Source organism: Alternaria conjuncta (assembly GCF_024043145.1).
Source record: "Alternaria conjuncta strain BMP 0040 chromosome Unknown scaffold_6, whole genome shotgun sequence".
Taxonomy (NCBI): Eukaryota; Fungi; Ascomycota; class Dothideomycetes; order Pleosporales; family Pleosporaceae; genus Alternaria; species Alternaria conjuncta.
In genome coordinates this window covers 1475071-1493688 of record NW_026250095.1, presented here as the reverse complement: position 1 = coordinate 1493688, position 18618 = coordinate 1475071, and the positions used below count along the sequence as shown (strand labels likewise).

General features: G+C 51.8%; 8 protein-coding genes across 8 annotated transcripts; 7 read left to right on the top strand and 1 right to left on the bottom strand.

Annotated features, from left to right (window-relative positions):
- Positions 1-1051: 1051 nt before the first annotated feature.
- Positions 1052-1861, top strand: J4E85_004904 (uncharacterized protein; the record flags this gene model as incomplete). The annotated part of the gene is made up of 1 exon (XM_051469155.1): positions 1052-1861. One exon carries the CDS (start codon positions 1052-1054, stop codon positions 1859-1861), a length of 810 nt encoding a protein of 269 aa, XP_051327370.1.
- Positions 1862-3117: 1256 nt separating this feature from the next.
- On the top strand, positions 3118-5724 carry J4E85_004903 (uncharacterized protein; the record flags this gene model as incomplete). Its single annotated transcript, XM_051469154.1, has 5 exons — positions 3118-3220; positions 3272-3416; positions 3463-4402; positions 4452-5392; positions 5463-5724. 5 exons carry the CDS (start codon positions 3118-3120, stop codon positions 5722-5724), a joined length of 2391 nt encoding a protein of 796 aa, XP_051327369.1.
- A 1177-nt stretch (positions 5725-6901) lies between these two features.
- On the top strand, positions 6902-8852 carry J4E85_004902 (uncharacterized protein; the record flags this gene model as incomplete). The annotated part of the gene is made up of 4 exons (XM_051469153.1): positions 6902-7099; positions 7150-7636; positions 7683-7712; positions 7765-8852. The coding sequence occupies 4 exons, from the start codon at positions 6902-6904 to the stop codon at positions 8850-8852; spliced, it is 1803 nt and encodes a 600-aa protein (XP_051327368.1).
- A 517-nt stretch (positions 8853-9369) lies between these two features.
- Positions 9370-9993, top strand: J4E85_004901 (uncharacterized protein; the record flags this gene model as incomplete). The annotated part of the gene is made up of 1 exon (XM_051469152.1): positions 9370-9993. The coding sequence occupies one exon, from the start codon at positions 9370-9372 to the stop codon at positions 9991-9993; it is 624 nt and encodes a 207-aa protein (XP_051327367.1).
- Positions 9994-11796: 1803 nt separating this feature from the next.
- On the top strand, positions 11797-13286 carry J4E85_004900 (uncharacterized protein; the record flags this gene model as incomplete). Its single annotated transcript, XM_051469151.1, has 4 exons — positions 11797-12088; positions 12134-12316; positions 12373-12675; positions 12769-13286. The coding sequence occupies 4 exons, from the start codon at positions 11797-11799 to the stop codon at positions 13284-13286; spliced, it is 1296 nt and encodes a 431-aa protein (XP_051327366.1).
- Positions 13287-13693: 407 nt separating this feature from the next.
- J4E85_004899 (uncharacterized protein) lies at positions 13694-14677 on the bottom strand (the record flags this gene model as incomplete). Its single annotated transcript, XM_051469150.1, has 1 exon — positions 13694-14677. One exon carries the CDS (start codon positions 14675-14677, stop codon positions 13694-13696), a length of 984 nt encoding a protein of 327 aa, XP_051327365.1.
- A 444-nt stretch (positions 14678-15121) lies between these two features.
- Positions 15122-16366, top strand: J4E85_004898 (uncharacterized protein; the record flags this gene model as incomplete). Its single annotated transcript, XM_051469149.1, has 1 exon — positions 15122-16366. One exon carries the CDS (start codon positions 15122-15124, stop codon positions 16364-16366), a length of 1245 nt encoding a protein of 414 aa, XP_051327364.1.
- A 398-nt stretch (positions 16367-16764) lies between these two features.
- J4E85_004897 (uncharacterized protein) lies at positions 16765-17883 on the top strand (the record flags this gene model as incomplete). The annotated part of the gene is made up of 4 exons (XM_051469148.1): positions 16765-16817; positions 16867-17221; positions 17278-17601; positions 17653-17883. The coding sequence occupies 4 exons, from the start codon at positions 16765-16767 to the stop codon at positions 17881-17883; spliced, it is 963 nt and encodes a 320-aa protein (XP_051327363.1).
- Between the last annotated feature and the right edge of the window lie 735 nt (positions 17884-18618).

The following is an 18618-nucleotide window of genomic DNA, read 5'->3' as shown; positions in this document are numbered from 1 at the left end:
TTTCACATCCATGGATACTACATATGTCGCTCATCTGCCCAAACAACTCTCCTTCCTCAAGTCTAGGCGCAAGGCTCAGAGCTCAATGAAAAAGATGACAAGATACCGTTGACAGACACGCATCACTGATGCGCACGGTACACAAACAGCACTGCGAACAGTGCGTGTTGAATGCCTGGAAGAACGAGAATCACCTCGTCCTCTCTCCAAATCCCAAAGCCCTCGGAGGTCAGTATCTGCAAGCGACAAGCACTGCGTCAGATAAGACTGTCTGTGACCAGACTGAATGCGATTCCACCTTTCATCTTTGTGGTGGCCTCTCATCTTTCCCTGTTGACCCGCTTAGCGGACATCATCAGTATACCAGACCGGAGACCAGCTTGGCTGGGACGACAAGGCGCTCGAGGCGGATCTTGAAGTTGCTGACAACCAACCCATCTAGTGAGTGTCGTCGTACCCTGCCACGTGGGACCCCGTACGTAAATCGGGCGCGACAGTATGACCTCCAGTAACCCAGCTTAGCTGACAGCCACTTGGCGGTTGCACCAGCTTAGCTGACATGCGAGTTGACATGAGACCTTCCCATGGCAGTAGTGTTCTGCGAAGCAACTGAAGAGAAAAGAAGAAGTCAAAGTGGGCGGGGAGCAGCAGTTTATATACCCAGAGGGCGGCGCCAAGATCGTACGGCGCTAGGCGTCAGTCACCTCCGTGGGGCTTGGGGTTACGGCCAGCCAGCCGGTTCTCACTCTCACTTCGTACCTAGATAGGTTAGACTCAAGTCACGCGCTCGTGAAGACTGTTCGATTATCAGAATGGACCAATAGTACGCAAGCTTTCTTCGGCAACTCGTCCTTCACTCCGTGATTGAGCTCCCGATTACGTAGTTCATGGAGGCAACACAGTCGAGATCTTGCCTGTCACCCGATAACAGCTCTTTCTTTACCTTTCACGATGCTTGGCATTCCCTTCTACCATAAAGTCAGGCACCGCCCTCAGCAAGGCAACCAATTCAATTCCCACATCCGGTCGTTTCCAAGTGATCACCTTAAAGATGGCGCCTGTAAAGATCAAGAACGAGCCCCCCAAGAAGACCGAGGCCCAGATCATCGTCGGCCTACAAGAGCATATCATCGTCCTCGAAAAGCGCCTGCGGAAGAAGCAGAAGATGGGAGAGGTCACCGATGACGACAACAACAATTACAACTACAACAACTACAACCATGACGACAACAACTACAACAACTACAACGAAGACGACAACAGCTACAACTACAACGGCGACAACGACAACGAAGACGACGACAACGAAGACGACGACAATGACAGCAAGGACAGCGATGACGACGATGACGACGATGACGGCGATGTCGCTCCAATCTTCTCCAACACCTCCGACACCCAGCTCGCCCTCCGCCTCGATGGCGTCACCCGTCAGCGCGATCAATACAAGGGCGCGATCGAGGTAGGCCTGGTCGAGAACACCAAGCTCCGCGAAGAGCGCGACCACTACCGGGATCTCTACATGGGAGTGATTCGCTCTACCGGCAGCGCCAACACCAACAGCGTCGGTAACAACAACTTCCTCAAGATCGAGTCGAACTCTACCCACTACCACATCAACATGGCTCAGGATAGCAACCCCTTCAGTGGCTTCGTCAAGGCGCCCAAAATCAGCGAGCCCAGCGAGCCCGAGGTCAAGCGTCCGATATACGGCGATCAGTGTCATCGCGAAAAGAGGCACAAGCCTTGTCGCAAGACTTCATGTCCCTACTGGCACCGTTCCCAAGGCGCGCGTTTCGCCGCCATTCGCCCTACTCTCTTCTCCAACAAGGCTGCCGAGAACCGAGCTCAGCGCCGCTGAACATGGCTGTCGGGGTATTCAGCGGCTATCGACATGAGCTTAGTGGAGCGACCCAGTGCTGAATGCCTCCAGGGTGGACTGTGGTGACAAGGTTGGGTTTGGGGTTGACATCGACAACCTCCTCGGTCGGCCTTGAGCATGTGGCTTTGATTCGACCATGGCGATCTCATGGAGAGACTAAAGGATGGTGTTACTTGGCTTACACGGCGTTGAGAACCTCCTAGGGGCTATGAAAGAAGGGTGTTCTGGTGCTAGTCTTTCGCGATACCCATTGCTTTGTAGTCTCACTAGTACGAATGAAACTTGCCGATGCACATGGGACGATTGACCAAGTAAAGTGATGTGAAGACCTCGAAGGTGACGAAAGAGAAGATAGCAAATGATCGGATGCCTTGAATGAGCGAAGTGATGAAAAGAAAGGCAACGCCAACGGCATCGCGACAGCATTTCGTTTTCTATGAGGCTCATAGGACATCTCTTAAGCTTCTGCGAAGACGTGAGATCCTCCAGGGAGATCACAAAGGCCTTTGCTTGGGTGGCAATGCAGCGATGTCAGCTTCCCCGCCCTCCTCAAAATGGCGATGTTTTCTGAGAGCACAGATCCGATGTAAATGCTAGCTAAAACAAACGAGATCCCAGAGCCGGTCGGACGTCTGTGCGACATTACTCAGTCTGACATATTAGGTACGTGCCTCTTAGCTATGTGTTGACCGGTTCACCGGTCAAGATATTTCCAACCAATCAGCATCCTTCTGTCATTAGACACCTTGCGATTTCCTTTCTCTTTCTTGCATTGACCCGAAATCGGTGTACGTCTAATCGTGTCACCTATCAAATGCAGTGAGCATGCTGCAGATGTCCACATGAGTTGGGGTAGACGCTTGACACGACCTCGTCTCGTGTCGCACAGTCGATGGGCAGCGGAAGCAGGCGCAGGCGCGGGGTCGTAAGGCAACTTGGGCATCTTCGTCGGGCCTACACGTTTGGAGGCGCACTGCAGTCATGATGCCAGTCTAATCAAAGAGACTATCGTCGACGGCACCAGTCAGTTTATAGATGTAAGGGGCCGAATGTGTTGACAACATTCACGATGGTAGCTCCCGGTTTACTGACCGGAGCGGTCGAGCTGGCACGTGCACTATGCGGTGGCTTTACCGGTGAGATCCTCGACAACACTAAAACGCCGGTCACATCTCAATCGGAGCTCAAGCCTTTCGCAATCGCAGTTCTTCCCCGAGGCATTACGAGGTAACACGATGGAAGTTCTCGATGCGAAAGGTCTCTCTGAGCGCCTGAGATGGGAAGACAATGAGTACTGGCTGCACCTCGAGGCTGAGACTCCGTTTGAGAAGTATCCCGGTAAGTCTGGGAAGATGAGCGTGGGTCGCGCAATCAGCTAACGTCGCGCAGCAAAACAACATGCGCGGAGGGTGCAAGAGAAGTTGGGTGTTGAAGAAGGCCTGATCTACCTACCGGGTCAACCAGCGAGGAACAACGAAGATAGCGACATGCCAGCACCCTTCCGACAACGCCGATATTTCTATTACTTGAGCGGGTGCGTTGATCTGGGAGTAAATGAGGACCGTGCTGATGGTATGAAGATGCAATGAACCTGACTGCCATCTGACGTACGACACGCGACGCGACGAACTGTCCTTGTTCATTCCCCGCATCAAGCCTGAGCGCGTTATCTGGTACGGCCGTGGCTCCACCCTAGCAGAGGCGCTCGTGAAGTACGATGTCGATCAAGTTTTCTACGCAGATGAGCTTGAGTACGCCGTGCAAGGATGGGCGATCGGTAACCGACAGGCTGGCATCTACGTCCTGCACCCGTCATCGCAATTCCCCGGCTGCGACAATCTGAAGCCCCGTATTGATTCGATAGCCCTCCGATCAGCCATGAACGTATGTCGCATGATCAAGGATGATCACGAGATCAAGCTTATTCGGAAAGCGAACGACATCAGCTCGCAAGCGCACCGAGAAATCCTTGCTAACATCACGAACTTCAAGAACGAGGCACAGGTTGAGGGATTGTTCATGGATGTGTGCATATCGCAGCAAGCGAAGCAACAGGCCTACGATCCTATCGCTGCTTCCGGACCGAACGCCGGAACTCTTCACTATGCCGCCAACGATGAAGATCTCGCGGGTCGTCAACTCATGTGTTTAGATGCAGGATGCGAGTATGAGCTCTATGCAAGTGACATTACCCGCACTTTCCCGCTATCTACTTCTTGGCCAAGCAAAGAAGCCGAGAACATCTACAAGCTGGTCCAGCGTATGCAGGAAACATGTATCAAACGCCTAGAGCCCGGCGTAAGATACCTGGATTTGCACATTATGGCGCACCAGATCGCAATTGATGGATTACTGCAACTGGGCATTCTTCACCACGGAACGAAAGAAGAAATTTACAAGGCAGGTACAAGTAGAGCATTCTTTCCCCATGGTCTTGGACATCACATAGGCCTTGAAGTGCATGACGTGGGTCAGGCACAACTCATGAGTGTAAGAAGAGGGAAGCCAGTGTACCAGCAGGTAAGTTCAATCAATCCGAACATTGATCAGTCGCTAAGAATCTGACAAGGCACCATCCCTTTACCCACAGGATTTCCATGTCCCGGTGTATGATTCTGAGACTTGCCTCGCGCCCAGCGATCCCCAGAGCAGCCATCTCGAAGAAGGCATGGTTGTCACTGTCGAACCTGGCATCTACTTTTCCGCATACGCTCTACAACATTTCTATCTCCCATCACCCGTTCACTCCAAGTACATCAATACTGAGGTTTTGAAGCGCTACATGCCCGTGGGCGGTGTACGCATAGAAGACGACATTCTCATCTCCTCCTCTGGTTACGAGAACTTGACTACAGCCCCAAAAGGCGACGCAATGCTTGAAGTCATCCGGCACGGAAAGAAAAGTGCTTTGGACGTGCCGAGTTCCAACTTCACTCCACTACGAAGACCGAGCGGTTCCGTTGAGCCAACTCTGCGACGCGCGCCCGGCATTTCTACACATACACCATCACAGCACTTACAGAAGCCACTCGCCAGAGCGGCAACCCTTCCCGCAGACTTCGTTCAGCAACGCAACTCAGACTTCGCGCCTTTTGCAGGCCCCTCTCTCTTCTCGAACTTCTCACGCTCAATGACCACAGAAGAAAAGATCCAGCAGTGGCAGCATAAGCGTAGCCCAGTACCGATCGCGCCCGTCCCCTCGGTCAACGCGAAGCAACCGAATCCTGTCTGTGGCGAGATGGATCCGAACTTCCAGCATGTTTACATGAGCAACGCTTGCAGTCCGGCGTTCTCATCACAATCGACTCCGCAATTTGACAGTACACCTCCGTGCCAGAATTGCGCAATCCTGGTACAGACGCTGGATCGGCTGCGTCAAAACCTCACATCCTCTATTCGGAGCTCTTCAAAGCCTGAAGTGAAGGCTACTTCTGAAGCCGATCTGAAGAGCAAGAGCACCAAGCGAGTATGCGATGACGACCCAACAGTACCCCCACGCATTGGCGAGCTGTCTGTCGGCGCTTCGGCTTGCACCGTAAACCTCGATAAGAACCAGAGAATTCCACTTCCTCCACCCCAGCCTAATGCTAGCAGGACAGGAGATACAAGAGCAGCGCAATGGGCTAGACGCTCCGGCGCAGCTCCTCGTGCACTTCCAATTCGCGCCCAAACTCTGGACAGCCAGATTTCACAAGCATACTTTCGGGGCGAGGAGTCCACAGATAAAGTCCATCCTGTCCCGCCACACCATCAAATCCGCACAGCCACTGGGATACCTGGACGATTCAGGCGTCGCACTCATAGGAAACTTCCCGACCCTGTACCGTCTCCGCAAGCCCTAGAACCGGAAGCTACACGGCAGAAGTTAGAGTCTCTGCAACTGAGACTTGACTCGCTGGAAGAGGGTGCTCGCGTGAAGAGACGACAGCAAGACCAAGCTGTGTTGCCCGAACGATTTCTCGCCTCAAGACCGTCAATGCCGGTATTGATGTCTCAAAATCCGTGGCAGCAGCACCATCGACCTACCGCCGCGAGAGGCTCTGGCGATAGGACATCAAATAACCTGGAAGTTCTCGACATCGATAAATCTCGGCTGGAACGTTTAGAGGAGAGCGAGCGACAGAGGCGCTTAGAGCGCGATGCATTGACCAGAGATACGTTCTTTCTACGATAATGATACAACGGTTGGTTTTACTTTACCAGCTGCGGCAAGACCGAATACGTTATTTTTACCTTCTCGGTTCTGCTTTTACAAACAATATACGTTTTATTACACTCCGTTCATCTTACATGTCGTCTTGCATGCAGCTGAAGGGTATGTCCAGCTTGTGACCTTATTCGGTGTATGCTACAACAGGTTATAGCGCTACTACATTCTTGAACACTTCGTCCTCTTCCCGCAGAGCAAGAAAATGGAAAGCGCAGTAGGCGTTCTACTAGTAGTCGAACGTCGACGATATCGAGGGAAAAAAAATACGTTCGAAGAGATGAAAGGTGTAAACGCAAGGCTATTAGATTCAGAGATAGGCGTTGATGTGGGGCGCAAGTACCAACATGGGGTCACCCCACTCTTGACCTAAACTTCGTTCTTCGAACATCCATGGATGCTCCCTCTCGGTCCTTCTCGCCCTCATTTCGGTAGTAAGCATCGCGACAAGCTTCAACTGATCAAGGTCACAGGCTCTCGATAATTGCTCTATCTTCGATGATTACGGTACCTAGGAGTCGCCTAGATGGAAAAGCATGACCAGAAGCATTGTGGATTATCTGCAGCCATATGCATACACATCGGCCCCGATAGGCAGGTGTCCCTGGTTGCAGGAGCACAAACACATCATTGGCTTGTCGCATCCCTGATGCCGTCTCGGCGCATACGCAACTCTTGGACCGTTACAGCGGTATCTATCTGTGCACAACATACTTCTGTATCGCAATGTACAAATATCCCCAAAGCCCGACATTCTCGCGCATATCCTACATTCGCTTTTGCGATTTAGTTTCGAAAATAACTGCCTCAATATGAGGGTCACGTTCGCATTAGCACCATGCCTGGTCTCCTTCGCAGCATGTGCATGCGTGCCCGACTTCGCCGACAAGATACTGTCTGACCCGCTGACACTACAACACCCGGCAGTAATTGCAGCATTTGAACAAGTTCAGCGCAATCTCTCAGCTTTATATATCAACACCACGCGCGATGGACTCAGCTTCGCTGTTGTACGTACAGGTCCAATCTCAACAAAAGGCCCATCATTAACAACCACAAGGTTCATGCGTCAAGCCCAAGGCCAGCATATGTGTTTAACAACGGAACATTGAAGTTCAATGAGACTGATGCAGGACCGGCCGAGGCAAATTTGGTGACGAGCGACTCAATCTTTCGCCTGATGTCTTGTTCGAAGAACGTCGCGATGGCATCTGCTCTGGTCATCGAAAACCAGCTCAGGCAAAACTCTTCATCTTCATCGTCCCTCCTGACCATCGACACGCCCGTCCGCCAACTACTTCCCTCTTTTAGTCTGCCTGAGAGAGACTGGAACGACGGCGGCAGCGAGATCACATTGCGCATGCTTGCCAGTCACACAGCGGGTATACCAAGGGAGAGCTACAGTACTGGCTTCAACATGATTCTTAGTACCGGGAAAGCAGATTCGCCGACTATTGGAGCCGCATGGGCGGGTGAAACTGCCCAAGACGTAATTGATGGGATAGCGATGAAGAATTTGATGTTTGCGCCAGGGCAGAGGGCAGCTTGTAAGCGACTTCCTCCTGCTAACGATACGCGTACTGACACGAACAGATTCGAATGCAGGTCTGGGTATTCTAGGTGGTGAGTGGATACAGCATGCGACTAACGAGAACATGGACTAATCTACCGCTAGCTGCTGTAGCGACATACTACAACAACATCACTTCCTCGTCTCTCAGCTGGTCTGAGCTGACATCGCAGGAACTTCTTCAGCGATTGAACATGACCCATAGCTTCTTTGGCTCTGTGCCGCAGGATTTTATCCCAGACATAACTGTACCGGGCGGTGAAAGTTGGGTCGATTTGATCGTAGGCGAAGGCTACGACCCAGCGGCCGGCATGTGGAGCTCTGCAAACGATCTCGCCCGTTATATGCATGGCCTATGGCTTACGCCCGAGCCTACGCTCATTACGCCCTTCCAGCGTCGTCAGGTCATGAAACCAAGTGTCATACTTGCAGATGGCAAACAGCAGAGCGGCCCAGGCTGGGAGATTGAGATCTTGAACTTACCGACGAGTGAGAATGCGAGTCTGGCGGAAGACAGTATGAAGACATATAGCATCTTTGGCAAGTCCGGCGATGGAGGAGGCTGGCATAGCTGGATCGACGCCATACCAAATCTCGGTTATGGCGTAATTGTGCTCGTGCAAGGATCCGGTCTGGCCGACTACGCGGGTATCTCGACGAGTACTGTCAGAGATACAGTACATGCTATTCTTGCGCCTGCTTTCGCAGAAGCATTGAGCACAAGAACGAAGGAGCGATTTGCAGGGTTCTATAGCGCTGGTGAAGACACTGGACTCATTGCTGATGAAGTCGCCACCACGCTTTCGAACTCCCCCACTTACGCCAAATTGGAGATCCAAGACCAGATTTTGTATATTCGCTCGCTCATGGTGAACGGTTCATCCGCGCTCGAGGCAATAGATCGCCTGTCCTGGACCGCAGATGCCCAGCCACGCTACTTCTCTACACCGGAAGGGGTTGTCTTGGAGCCGGCGGAGGGCGTAGGCGAGACAGACGAATTTGGACCTGGAGCGCAGGTTTGGAGGATGATCTTTCCAGGATTGGCATCGTGCGATTGGTTCGACTTCGACGGCTATCATGACAGCAATGGATGGCCTGTGAGCAAGGTTGTCCTAATTGAGAATGAGGAAAGGGTCGAACTGCACTACCCACCATTCGACATTACTGTGAGTCGAATGAAGATACACAAATAAGACCTCTCATCAAATTTCTGTACAGGTGTCTTACCGTGAGTCGGTGCTATTGACACAAGGCTCCGCTCCTGTATTAGTCAGCCGTCCTCGGCATTGCGCATCTTGTCACGCGCGGAGTTCCCCTATCGACACATGACTCTCCCTCCGGGTCGACAACCTCCGCTACCCAAGCACAACACCAACCATCTCTTGACGTAGAAAATCTCATCGCCAGCTCGAATGCGACATCAAAACTACACGCCTAGCTACCGACTGCATCAATTCAGCTGCCCGGGGTGATTCTCGGGTAAACATGCACGCTGCTCCTGCACAAGCTCGCGCTATCATCGATGCCTTCCACAATAAGGTAGCTGAAACCGAAAGGCAACAGCGTGAGCTACAGACCCAAGAGAGTGATCAGCACTTCCACGACATGTACAGTCCATGCAACCCATCATCGACGTTCCATGACCTACAGTGTGGCCACAGGATCCAAACAGAGTATACCGCAAGCTGTGGTGTGACCTGTGCGCGACCGATGCAAGGCCTGCCGTTCGTCTGCCCGGCTTGCCTGATCGATGTTGTACGTGCGGAAGTAGCTCTCGACAGTCTCACTCTTGGCTCCGGTGATGACGCCGCAATGGACAGCACCGGGCTAGTCGAAGAGGACAGGATACAACACTTCGCCAACAAGTACGTCGCAGCAATGCTGAAGAAGGGCTATCGCGCATGTAAGGCAGTGCTCAAGATTGATGAACCTCGCATGCAGTTCTTCGATCAATTCATGCGACAGGACGGGTTTGGAGGCGTGGAGGATGAGCCTGCAGACGGAATGATTACGAAGCCACGGAAGCGTCCTGGTGCGGGTGGTGGCCGTAGACAGCCTGCCAAGCTGCATGCAATACATCGAAAGAAGCCTGGGACGTGGGATTATCGTGATCCGACAGGAAGCGAACCAGTTTTGGCAGAAGCTGCGCGCGAAGATCCAGGCGATTACAATAACGATGATATGGAAGGCGGTAAGGGGATGACAGACGATGCTGTGGAGGTGGCGCATTCGGGGCAGTCCGCTGATGCATGTGTCGATCTTGTTCCGCAGTCAGAAGCAGCCGAGGCTGTACTAAAGGCCATGGAAGCATTTGCTAGGCTTTCCACGTGGTGAGTGAGCACGGCAGATCTTCTAGTACCTAGAGATGTAGCGTTAAGAGATCTTCAATTGTATTTCGAATAGTCCCTGAGCTCGGATAAAAGGTCACCTGTCTCGGAGTAGACGTTGCCGGTTGATGACGAAGACCGTCACTCAAAGCCCGATCTCGATAGAGGAATTCGACAGAGGCATACCCGATAACGGAAGCCGAAGTCTGCCTGGAATGTGCAAGACTTTGCCTGAGATGTGAACCAAACAGGGGTCAAAGGGATGCGGGGAGAGGTGTTTGACTGGAGAGTGTAGCTTTCTTGCTGAGGTCTGTGCGCTGCTGATGATGTCAGCATTCTTCGATAGATTCCTCAGACTCAATCGCCAGCACCTACCATGTTCATTCATCATCAGCACGAACGTTCATCCATATTCCCGAGCCTTGCAGCGGTTATTGACACTTTACAAACTTCTATCGCCGACTTTGCGCGTACAACGTCTCGTCACGAACGCCTCACTCGCGTGGCTGCCGATCGCGAAATTGAGTTTTGACATGGTAAGTCCCGCAGCGAGCGCAACCCTATTCGAAGACTGCCAAAATTCCCGGTTAGCAACTGCAAAACGACAAGCATCCGTTGGTCTTGGTAGGGCCTTTTACGCGTCTAGCGGTGCTCAAATGATTATTGAGACGTCCGTTAGCCTTAGCCTAGGTCCGCCTCTTACTCGCGACGGGAGTCGTTCGTAGGGCGACTGCATATGTTCGACACCTCAATGCTAATCTGGAACTGCGGTTGCAAATCTTCGGTAGTTGTGACAAGCTCACCTAAAGCAGTCGCACACTATGGCGTCTTGTCGTTGAAGCTTTCCATGATTGCGCACCGCTCCATGATCGCCATGGATCTTGCCCCGAGGTTGGGTTCAGAAGTAGCTTTCCTTGACATGCATCACCATGATGATGTAAGGCAGGTATGCGCACGATTGTACATGGATTCTTGGACATCGACGTCTCAACACATTTGAATTCTTCTCGTTTTCGACGAAAACTCCTGACCCAGGGTCATTGATCACAACCCACCGCCAGCCGTTTTCCTGTGGGGACGTCGCAGATCTGCAGGCACACGGGTAGAATTGATGATTCTAGCTCGACTACTAGTAAGTGTTATCGGCAATCCTACCCCAAGTGTCGCTTCGCACCTGGGCAAGCTCAAGCTCCATACGCTCGCGTGGATCATTTACCGCAACAGCGGGTCGCGCGATCTTCAAACACCTGCAGAAGCAACGCCAACAAACGTCCTGTTACACATGCCACGTGTGCGATCAAACCTCCATGCCTCATGGTGATCAAAGATCAGCGTCCCACGATGCAAGGCGTTTACAGGGTCAGTATAGCCTTCAGCTGCGTTCACTGTTACGCGCCCACGGGTTTCTACACAACGCCACGCTTACCAGGGCTATGCGCAAAACTACAGCGACTTGTTAATGTCGCGAAGCTGATGGCACATGACTCCGCCTTGTACCCCCGATGTTCACCGCAACTTTCTTGGAAGCTCTCACGGAAAGAGCCTAATAATGGATGCAGTCGGCGAAATAGTCCATATACGCCATGCAAGGCTAGGGGACCCGTACTGTGGCGTAGATCACTCCACAGTGTTTGAGGTGCGGGAAGATATGGACCCCGCTAACTACTAGCGGAGTCATTGGTCTTGGACCCCCGACTCTTGTGTATAGATCTGGCTGATGTCCGGGTGCCGTTTCTGTTTGCGATGGTCAGTTCGTGTCTCATTCACCCCGACAGCTAGGCCTGCTGCTACTACGCCGGTAATATCTAATATGGACGGAAACACTCTGGCATCCTATGGCGGCAGCCTCGTCGCTCGTGCAGGCGGTTTACATCCTCCACCAGAAGTCCTTCTCAGCTGGCCAAAACCGAATTATGTCGACCCGGAGGAACGAGGTTGGGGACCCCCAATACTGCTCATGGTCGTCTTGGGCATCACCTTCCTGGTATACTGTGCGCGGATGTGGGCAAGGCTGGTCATATCGAAGAACTTTGGGCTGGATGACATACTTGTCAGCATGGCAATGCTGCCGCTATTCGGTCTGACCATATCAAGCGTACTTGGTATGTATCGCTTCCTTTCGAAGTGTTCTTTGCTAACAAACGCAGGTATTCGTATCTATGGCTTCCAATGGCACGTCTGGGACCAGACCAAAGAAACGCTAGTAACGACAAGAGAGATCGCTTTTGCAATCGAACTTAACTACATGTTAACCTCGACGCTGATCAAAGTCTCGATCCTTTGCTTCTACCGCCGAATCGGTGATCGTCTGACGAATCAGTTTATCTACTGTAAGTATCTCGCCAAAGCCAGCCTGGTCCACGCAGAAGCTAACGTTGCTCCACAGGGGTCTACGGCACCATCGCCTTCTGCATCATCTACGGAATTGCCTTCACTATTGCCATTGTCTTCACATGTACACCGGTTATAGGATTCTTCCGCCTCTTCGACATATCCTGGAGACTGCAGAATGAACTGACGTGTCGCAACGAGGGGGCCCTTATTGTTGCATGCGCGGTGATTTCACTGTTCCAGGATTTCATCATCTGCCTGCTACCAGTACTTTTGATTTGGAACCTCCAGATCAGCAAACGCCAAAAGATCGGCCTGTGTGCCATTTTTGGCGTGGGCCTGATAACATGCATCTGCGGTATGATGCGAACGTTCTATGCCGCAAAGCTATACTACTGTATGGATCTATCTTCTTGAATCCTCATCTAGCAAAACTAATTCTCTGGTCTAGTCACCTACGACATCACCTGGGCAGCGTATTCTGGATGGATCTGGACGACACTCGAAGCCCAGCTCGCCGTAATGTGCGCGTCAGCGCCCTCGCTCAAAGTCTTCCTCGGTCGCTACTTCAGCATGTACACCTCGCGCGCCGGCTACTCTCAGACTGGAATCCCCGGTCAAGCGTCTGGTCCGTCTTCAAATACACTATCGCAAGGCTTCACCGGGAAAGCATCCCAGCACTCTACACAGCGATCGCAGTGCACTGCTGGATCGATTCGCGGCGATGTTCCGTTGGAAGGCATCCATATAACCAACAAGTTGGATGTCAAGGTTGAAGAGCGCGATTATTACGAGCAGGGCAGTCTTCACAGTACTAAGGAGCTCACTGCGCTCCCCGTGTCATCGCAGCCTGGTTGGCGGGATGGCTGTAAGACAGTTTGCGCAGCGCTCCGACCGAGCAGCAGAGGCACATCAGCAACTCGTGGTCGAACTCGCGACGGCGACGTCGAAGCCGGCCGCGCCTACTAAGTGGACTTTTGCCGTTCGTCTTTCTCTGTAACTCGCATCATCGTTTCGTCGACGTTTTTGGTTTCTCTAGACCCATATACCTTTCCCTTTGTTCTTATTCCAACGGCTCAAGACATTCCTTGAGCACGCTACGACATTACAGACGCTTCTAATTTGAGAAGCGCCCACATTCAGGGCACGATGGCCAGCGCTGCCTCGTTGCATACTTCCGTCATGAGTTACTCATGACATATACCCCCTTATCTTCCCTTGTTGTTACTGGCTACATCTTGGATTACTGGTAGAAGAACGACGAGTACGGATCGAATTACATTAGAGTCTCTTAATATTAGACCCTCTTTATCCATTCATCTAGACGTATCTCTTGACGCATCAATCGTGATAGATTAATCTCTCAACCATTCCGCCTACTGAAGTAAGGACTTCGCAGCAGCCTCAACCTCATCCTTGTTTCCGCAGATCAACCCACCCCTCTCGTCCGTATCCTCGATCGCTGTCTCAAGCACCCTCTTTCCTGTCGCAGAGTCCAACGCCGCACCTCCAGCACACTCTAGGATCAGCGCAATAGGTGCGAGCTCATATAGTCGCCTAAGCTTGGCTTTGCTCTGTTCCGTAACCGGAGATATGTAAACACCATGACCCTTGACCAGCGCATGGACAACATCCGGCACGAGGCCGCCGCTGTATCGCAGCGTGTACTTTTGCATGATGAAACGGTTGATCAGGTTCAGATACCTCTGGTCCTCGGCCGCCGCGCGCATGTTGGCTGGAGCAAAATACCGCGTCTTTACTTCAGAGGCTTGCGTCAACTGCACGTCTGGGCGGATAACCTGCATCGTGCCGTCGTCTGCGTATCCCACTTCAAAACATGAACCCTTGGTACCTGGTAGACGGAGGGCGACAATCGCGGTTGTGCGTGGGCCTAGTACACCCAGTATCGAGGCAATTTGCTTTGTATCGGGTGATTGATGTAGCGCTGAGGCTCCTTCCCAGACTCCGATTATCGTGCCTACGCTCCAGTTTGGTGCGATGATGGAGGAGCCATCTAGCGGGTCGAAGGCGAGTGTGTAGACTTCTTTGCCCGAATCTTCGCTGCTGGTAGATTTCGATGATTTTTCAACGGGGTCTTCTTCGCTGGAGGCTGTTACGATTGCTGGGCATGAATCAATGGTTTTGCGGATCGCTTCTTCGGCCAGCACGTCCACGTTCAGTTGGTCGTCGCCGAAGGCATTGGCGGTTCCGACTTGGGTTACCGATGGGGAGGTGCGCAGGTAGCTGGCTATTGTGTGGATTGAGCTGAAGAGTTTCGGCAGGACTGCATCGCGCAGTTGGGGGTGTGACGAGGTGATGAGGGAGTTTAGATGCGTCGGTACGTCCACGGGTTGCGACATATTGGGAAGATTACGGTTACTGTAATCGATTGCGGTTCAATTGAAAGAGAAGAGGTGACTGTTACTCTATGGGCGGTCTACTTGAAGAGAATAAATTCTGCGTCTGCTAGTGTTCACCAGAGTGTGACGTCGTGGTGTGGAGTTGTGGAAGCTTCGTCCATCTAGCAGCTCCACAGGCATCCACCGAGATCATCATTCGTTTCTCGGCCCTATCCGCGTCTCCCCCAACACCGCGACGCGTCACGCGTCGATAGCTACTTTGATGTTGGAGATGCTTTCTTTTGTTCGTTCGAGGTGGGGTTACGAGCGGGGTAGCTCGGGAAGCTCAGCTGCCATCACGGCAAGCTTCGGAAGCTCATACGCCATCTCCTTCCTTCCTTCTCTCCCTTGAAATTGGTTTCACCATACATCACCGCTTCTTTCGTTTCCTTGTATCTACTCACAATGCCCCAAACACTCAAAATCGCATCCGCGCAATCCCGCACGCTGTCCACAACCGCCGAGACCCTCGCCGCTCTCGAAGCGACAACGAAGCGCGCCGCATCCCAAGGCATCGATGTCCTCCTATTTCCCGAAGCATACCTGGGTGGATATCCTCGTACTTGCGCTTTTGGCGCTGCGGTTGGCGGTCGCGCACCCGAAGGTCGCGAGCAGTTCCTGCACTATTTCCACGATGCTGTCGATATGGGCGACACACCGAGCGACGCTGGGCAGGATTGGCTAGACCGGAAGCTAGAATTGCCGAGAGGGAAGGACTATAGGGGTGATGGGACACGAGAGGAGCTAGAGAGGATAGCAAGAGAGACGGGGGTCTTTGTTGTTACGGGGATTGTGGAGAAGTCTGGTGGCACACTATACTGCGGGGTTGTGTTCGTCGATCCAAAGATGGGTATATTAGGCAAGAGGAGGAAAGTCATGCCGACGGGCAGCGAAAGGCTGATTTGGGGCATGGGAAGTGCGAGTACACTGAGGGCCGTGACAACGGAAATCAAGGGTGTCAAGCTGTGTATGGGGTCGGCGATTTGCTGGGAGAACTACATGCCGTTGCTGAGGCAAAGCTTGTACAGCCAGAACGTCAACCTGTGGTTTGCGCCAACAGCAGATGCGCGTGATGCTTGGTCGTCGCTGATGCGCACGGTAGGCTGCGAAGGCCGATGCTTTGTGGTTAGTGCAAACCAGTGCGTCAAGAAGAAACACCTCCCAGAATGGATCACCGGCAAAGCACAATCGCAAAGCAATGGGAGCAAAAGCGGCGTCGGTAGGAGCCTCTCGCAACAGAGTAATGGAGTCGCTGGCAGACGACGAAGCACCATCACTAAAACGCCGGAGGGTCACGAAATTTGCATACCAATACCAGAGGGACAGGCGACTGAGGGCGATTCATCGGCAATTGACTCCTCATCCACTGCAGAAGATGCGCTTAGCCCAAAGCAGCAACCCTTCTCGCAGCCTCAGTCAGGGGACGGCGAGGAATATGTTTCCCGTGGCGGCTCTATGATAGTATCACCCTTGGGCGAGGTGCTTGCTGGACCAGTATGGGAGCAAGAAGATGAGCTGTTAGTCGCAGACGTCGATTTTGACGATTGTGAGCGCGGTAGACTCGACTTCGACTCCGGGGGAAGCTATTCTCGAATGGACAGCTTCAAGCTCAGCGTTGAGGGCCTTGATCTGAATCCACCGCCAATGTAAACTATGTAAGCCTCAGTAATAGGTCGCTTATAAGGCTGAATCCTTCGAGCACCTTTCTAGCATCGTTATGGGTGAGAGAAGACAGGGAATTGATGTGACATCACAACACAGTTAGCTTGTCAGGACCATATTTGGCTGACATGTTCGTTCAAAACTTCTGGCAAACCAGATACGTAGGCGCCCATGTTCATCTGACTGCACAGCCTCTTGTGGGCTAGGTCGTGATTGGTAGAACCGGTGGGCCTGAGGCTGCTAGCTACCCCTCATGCTTGGTTAACGGCCAGACGTTCCCACCTCTCCATCCCCTACGAGAGACACGCTAAATATTCACAGTATATCGCGGGCCTCTCAACTTACCTTCACATACTATTGCTTCCCTTCCCGTCAAATTCCAGGCAATGACAACGCGCAAGAACCTCATTATTGACACCGACTTGCACAGCGATGTTGAGTACGCATAGCCCCGTTCTCATATCACAAGAAGCTTACTAGTGTACTAGCGATGCAGGCGCATTGCTGCTAGGCGCAACGCTCCCCAATGTCAACCTTCTTGGTGTCAATGTCAACCATCCCTGTTCATACTCTGCCCTCGCAGCATCTGCTATCGTGGCACATTATGGACACCCGAAGACACCTATTGGTATTCGTCGTCCAATGAACGATGTGAGGTTCTTTGACGCCTGGGACTACAAGCGCGGCGAGTACACGAGTAAAGTGGCCTACCACTGGTCCGGAGGCACTCTACCATGGGGAAAGGCAGACAAGGCATGGGATCCAGTTGTCTTGTACAGAAAGCTGCTCTCTGAATCAGAAGATGGAAGCGTGACGATTGCTTCCATCGGCTTTCTCGATAATGTGCGTTTTCAAAATGTGGCTCTTGTCTATTGACGGCTGGTCGCTAATATTTGCAGCTGTCTGGACTTCTGGACTCCAAACCCGATGAGTACTCTCAGCTTGACGGTCGCGAGCTTGCGAGGGCCAAAGTAGCAGAGCTCGTCGTCATGGGTGGCAAGTATCCGAAAGGTCGTAGCTGGAACTTCTGGGGCTCCAAGCCCGCCCTTGCCGCTCATGTGTTAGAGACATGGAATGGCCCAATAACGTTCGTAGGCACCACTGTCGGCAGAGAGGTATTAATAGGCGGACCGCTCATGGCGAGTGATCTGGAGGACGACCCAGTCCGAATGGCTTACATCTACTATGGGTTCGGGAAGCCGCTACCTAGTTGGGATCCACTCGTAAGTGTCCATTTGTGGATCGCTCATAAGGCAAAATCTGACCGCGTTTAGACTGTTCTGTATGCTGCGAATGGTCTTGGGGACATGTTCGATGTTGCAGAGGACCGTGGCTACAACAAAATCAACGCTGCAGATGGCTCAAATGAATGGATAAATGACGGAGTCTCGCATGGACGGCGAACTCTGAAACTGAAGGTTAGCAATGAAACTGCTGCGGCTGAGCTGGACCGTCTGTTTTTGGATGCTGCGCGAAGATACTCTAAGCACGCAGGCACCGCCTAGAATGTCGGAATGCTATCATGAATTCGAATCGATCTCAAATACGTACCCTCACCAGGCGTACCTCCATCATGAGTGACTAGCAAGTGTGTATATTGAAGTCGGGTTCCAGATTTCCAGAACTCGCTCAATGCAGTCGCTCGTTGATCGATTGGAAGCTGCTCAAAAGTTCGTTGCTATTGCCTGCCATTGCTACATCTCCACAAAACTACCCAGGTAAATGCACGACGGCACAACGTGCAGTACATGTGTACATGTCAAGCCCAGATGGTGCTAGCGGAAGACCCACGCGTGCTGCGTGACCAACAGCGATGACGTTGGCTGCAGGGTCCATGCTTCGCCCCAGCCCCAGCCTCAGCAAGATCCAACCGCGGCTGTGAGATATAGGTTTAAGTATAATTATATTATAATAACTACTAACTAACTAGTGTAGAAAGAGAAACTAAGTACCTATTAAGAAATTACGTAATAGCTTTATTCTAGTAGATAAATAGCTTATAAGCTCTCTCTAAAAACTATATAAATTATATATTTTAGTAAAGTAGCTATTAGTACTTAATAAAACTTTACTACTAAAGTAAAATACTAAAAGAAAAGACTTATATATATAAGTATAACTAAAACTAAGATTCTTCTTTATTAGAGTTAGAAAAGAAAAAATATTACTATAGTAAACTAAGACTTACCTATAAGCGTATAAGAGAGATCTAGCATAGTAAGTAGAAAGTAAAGTTATAA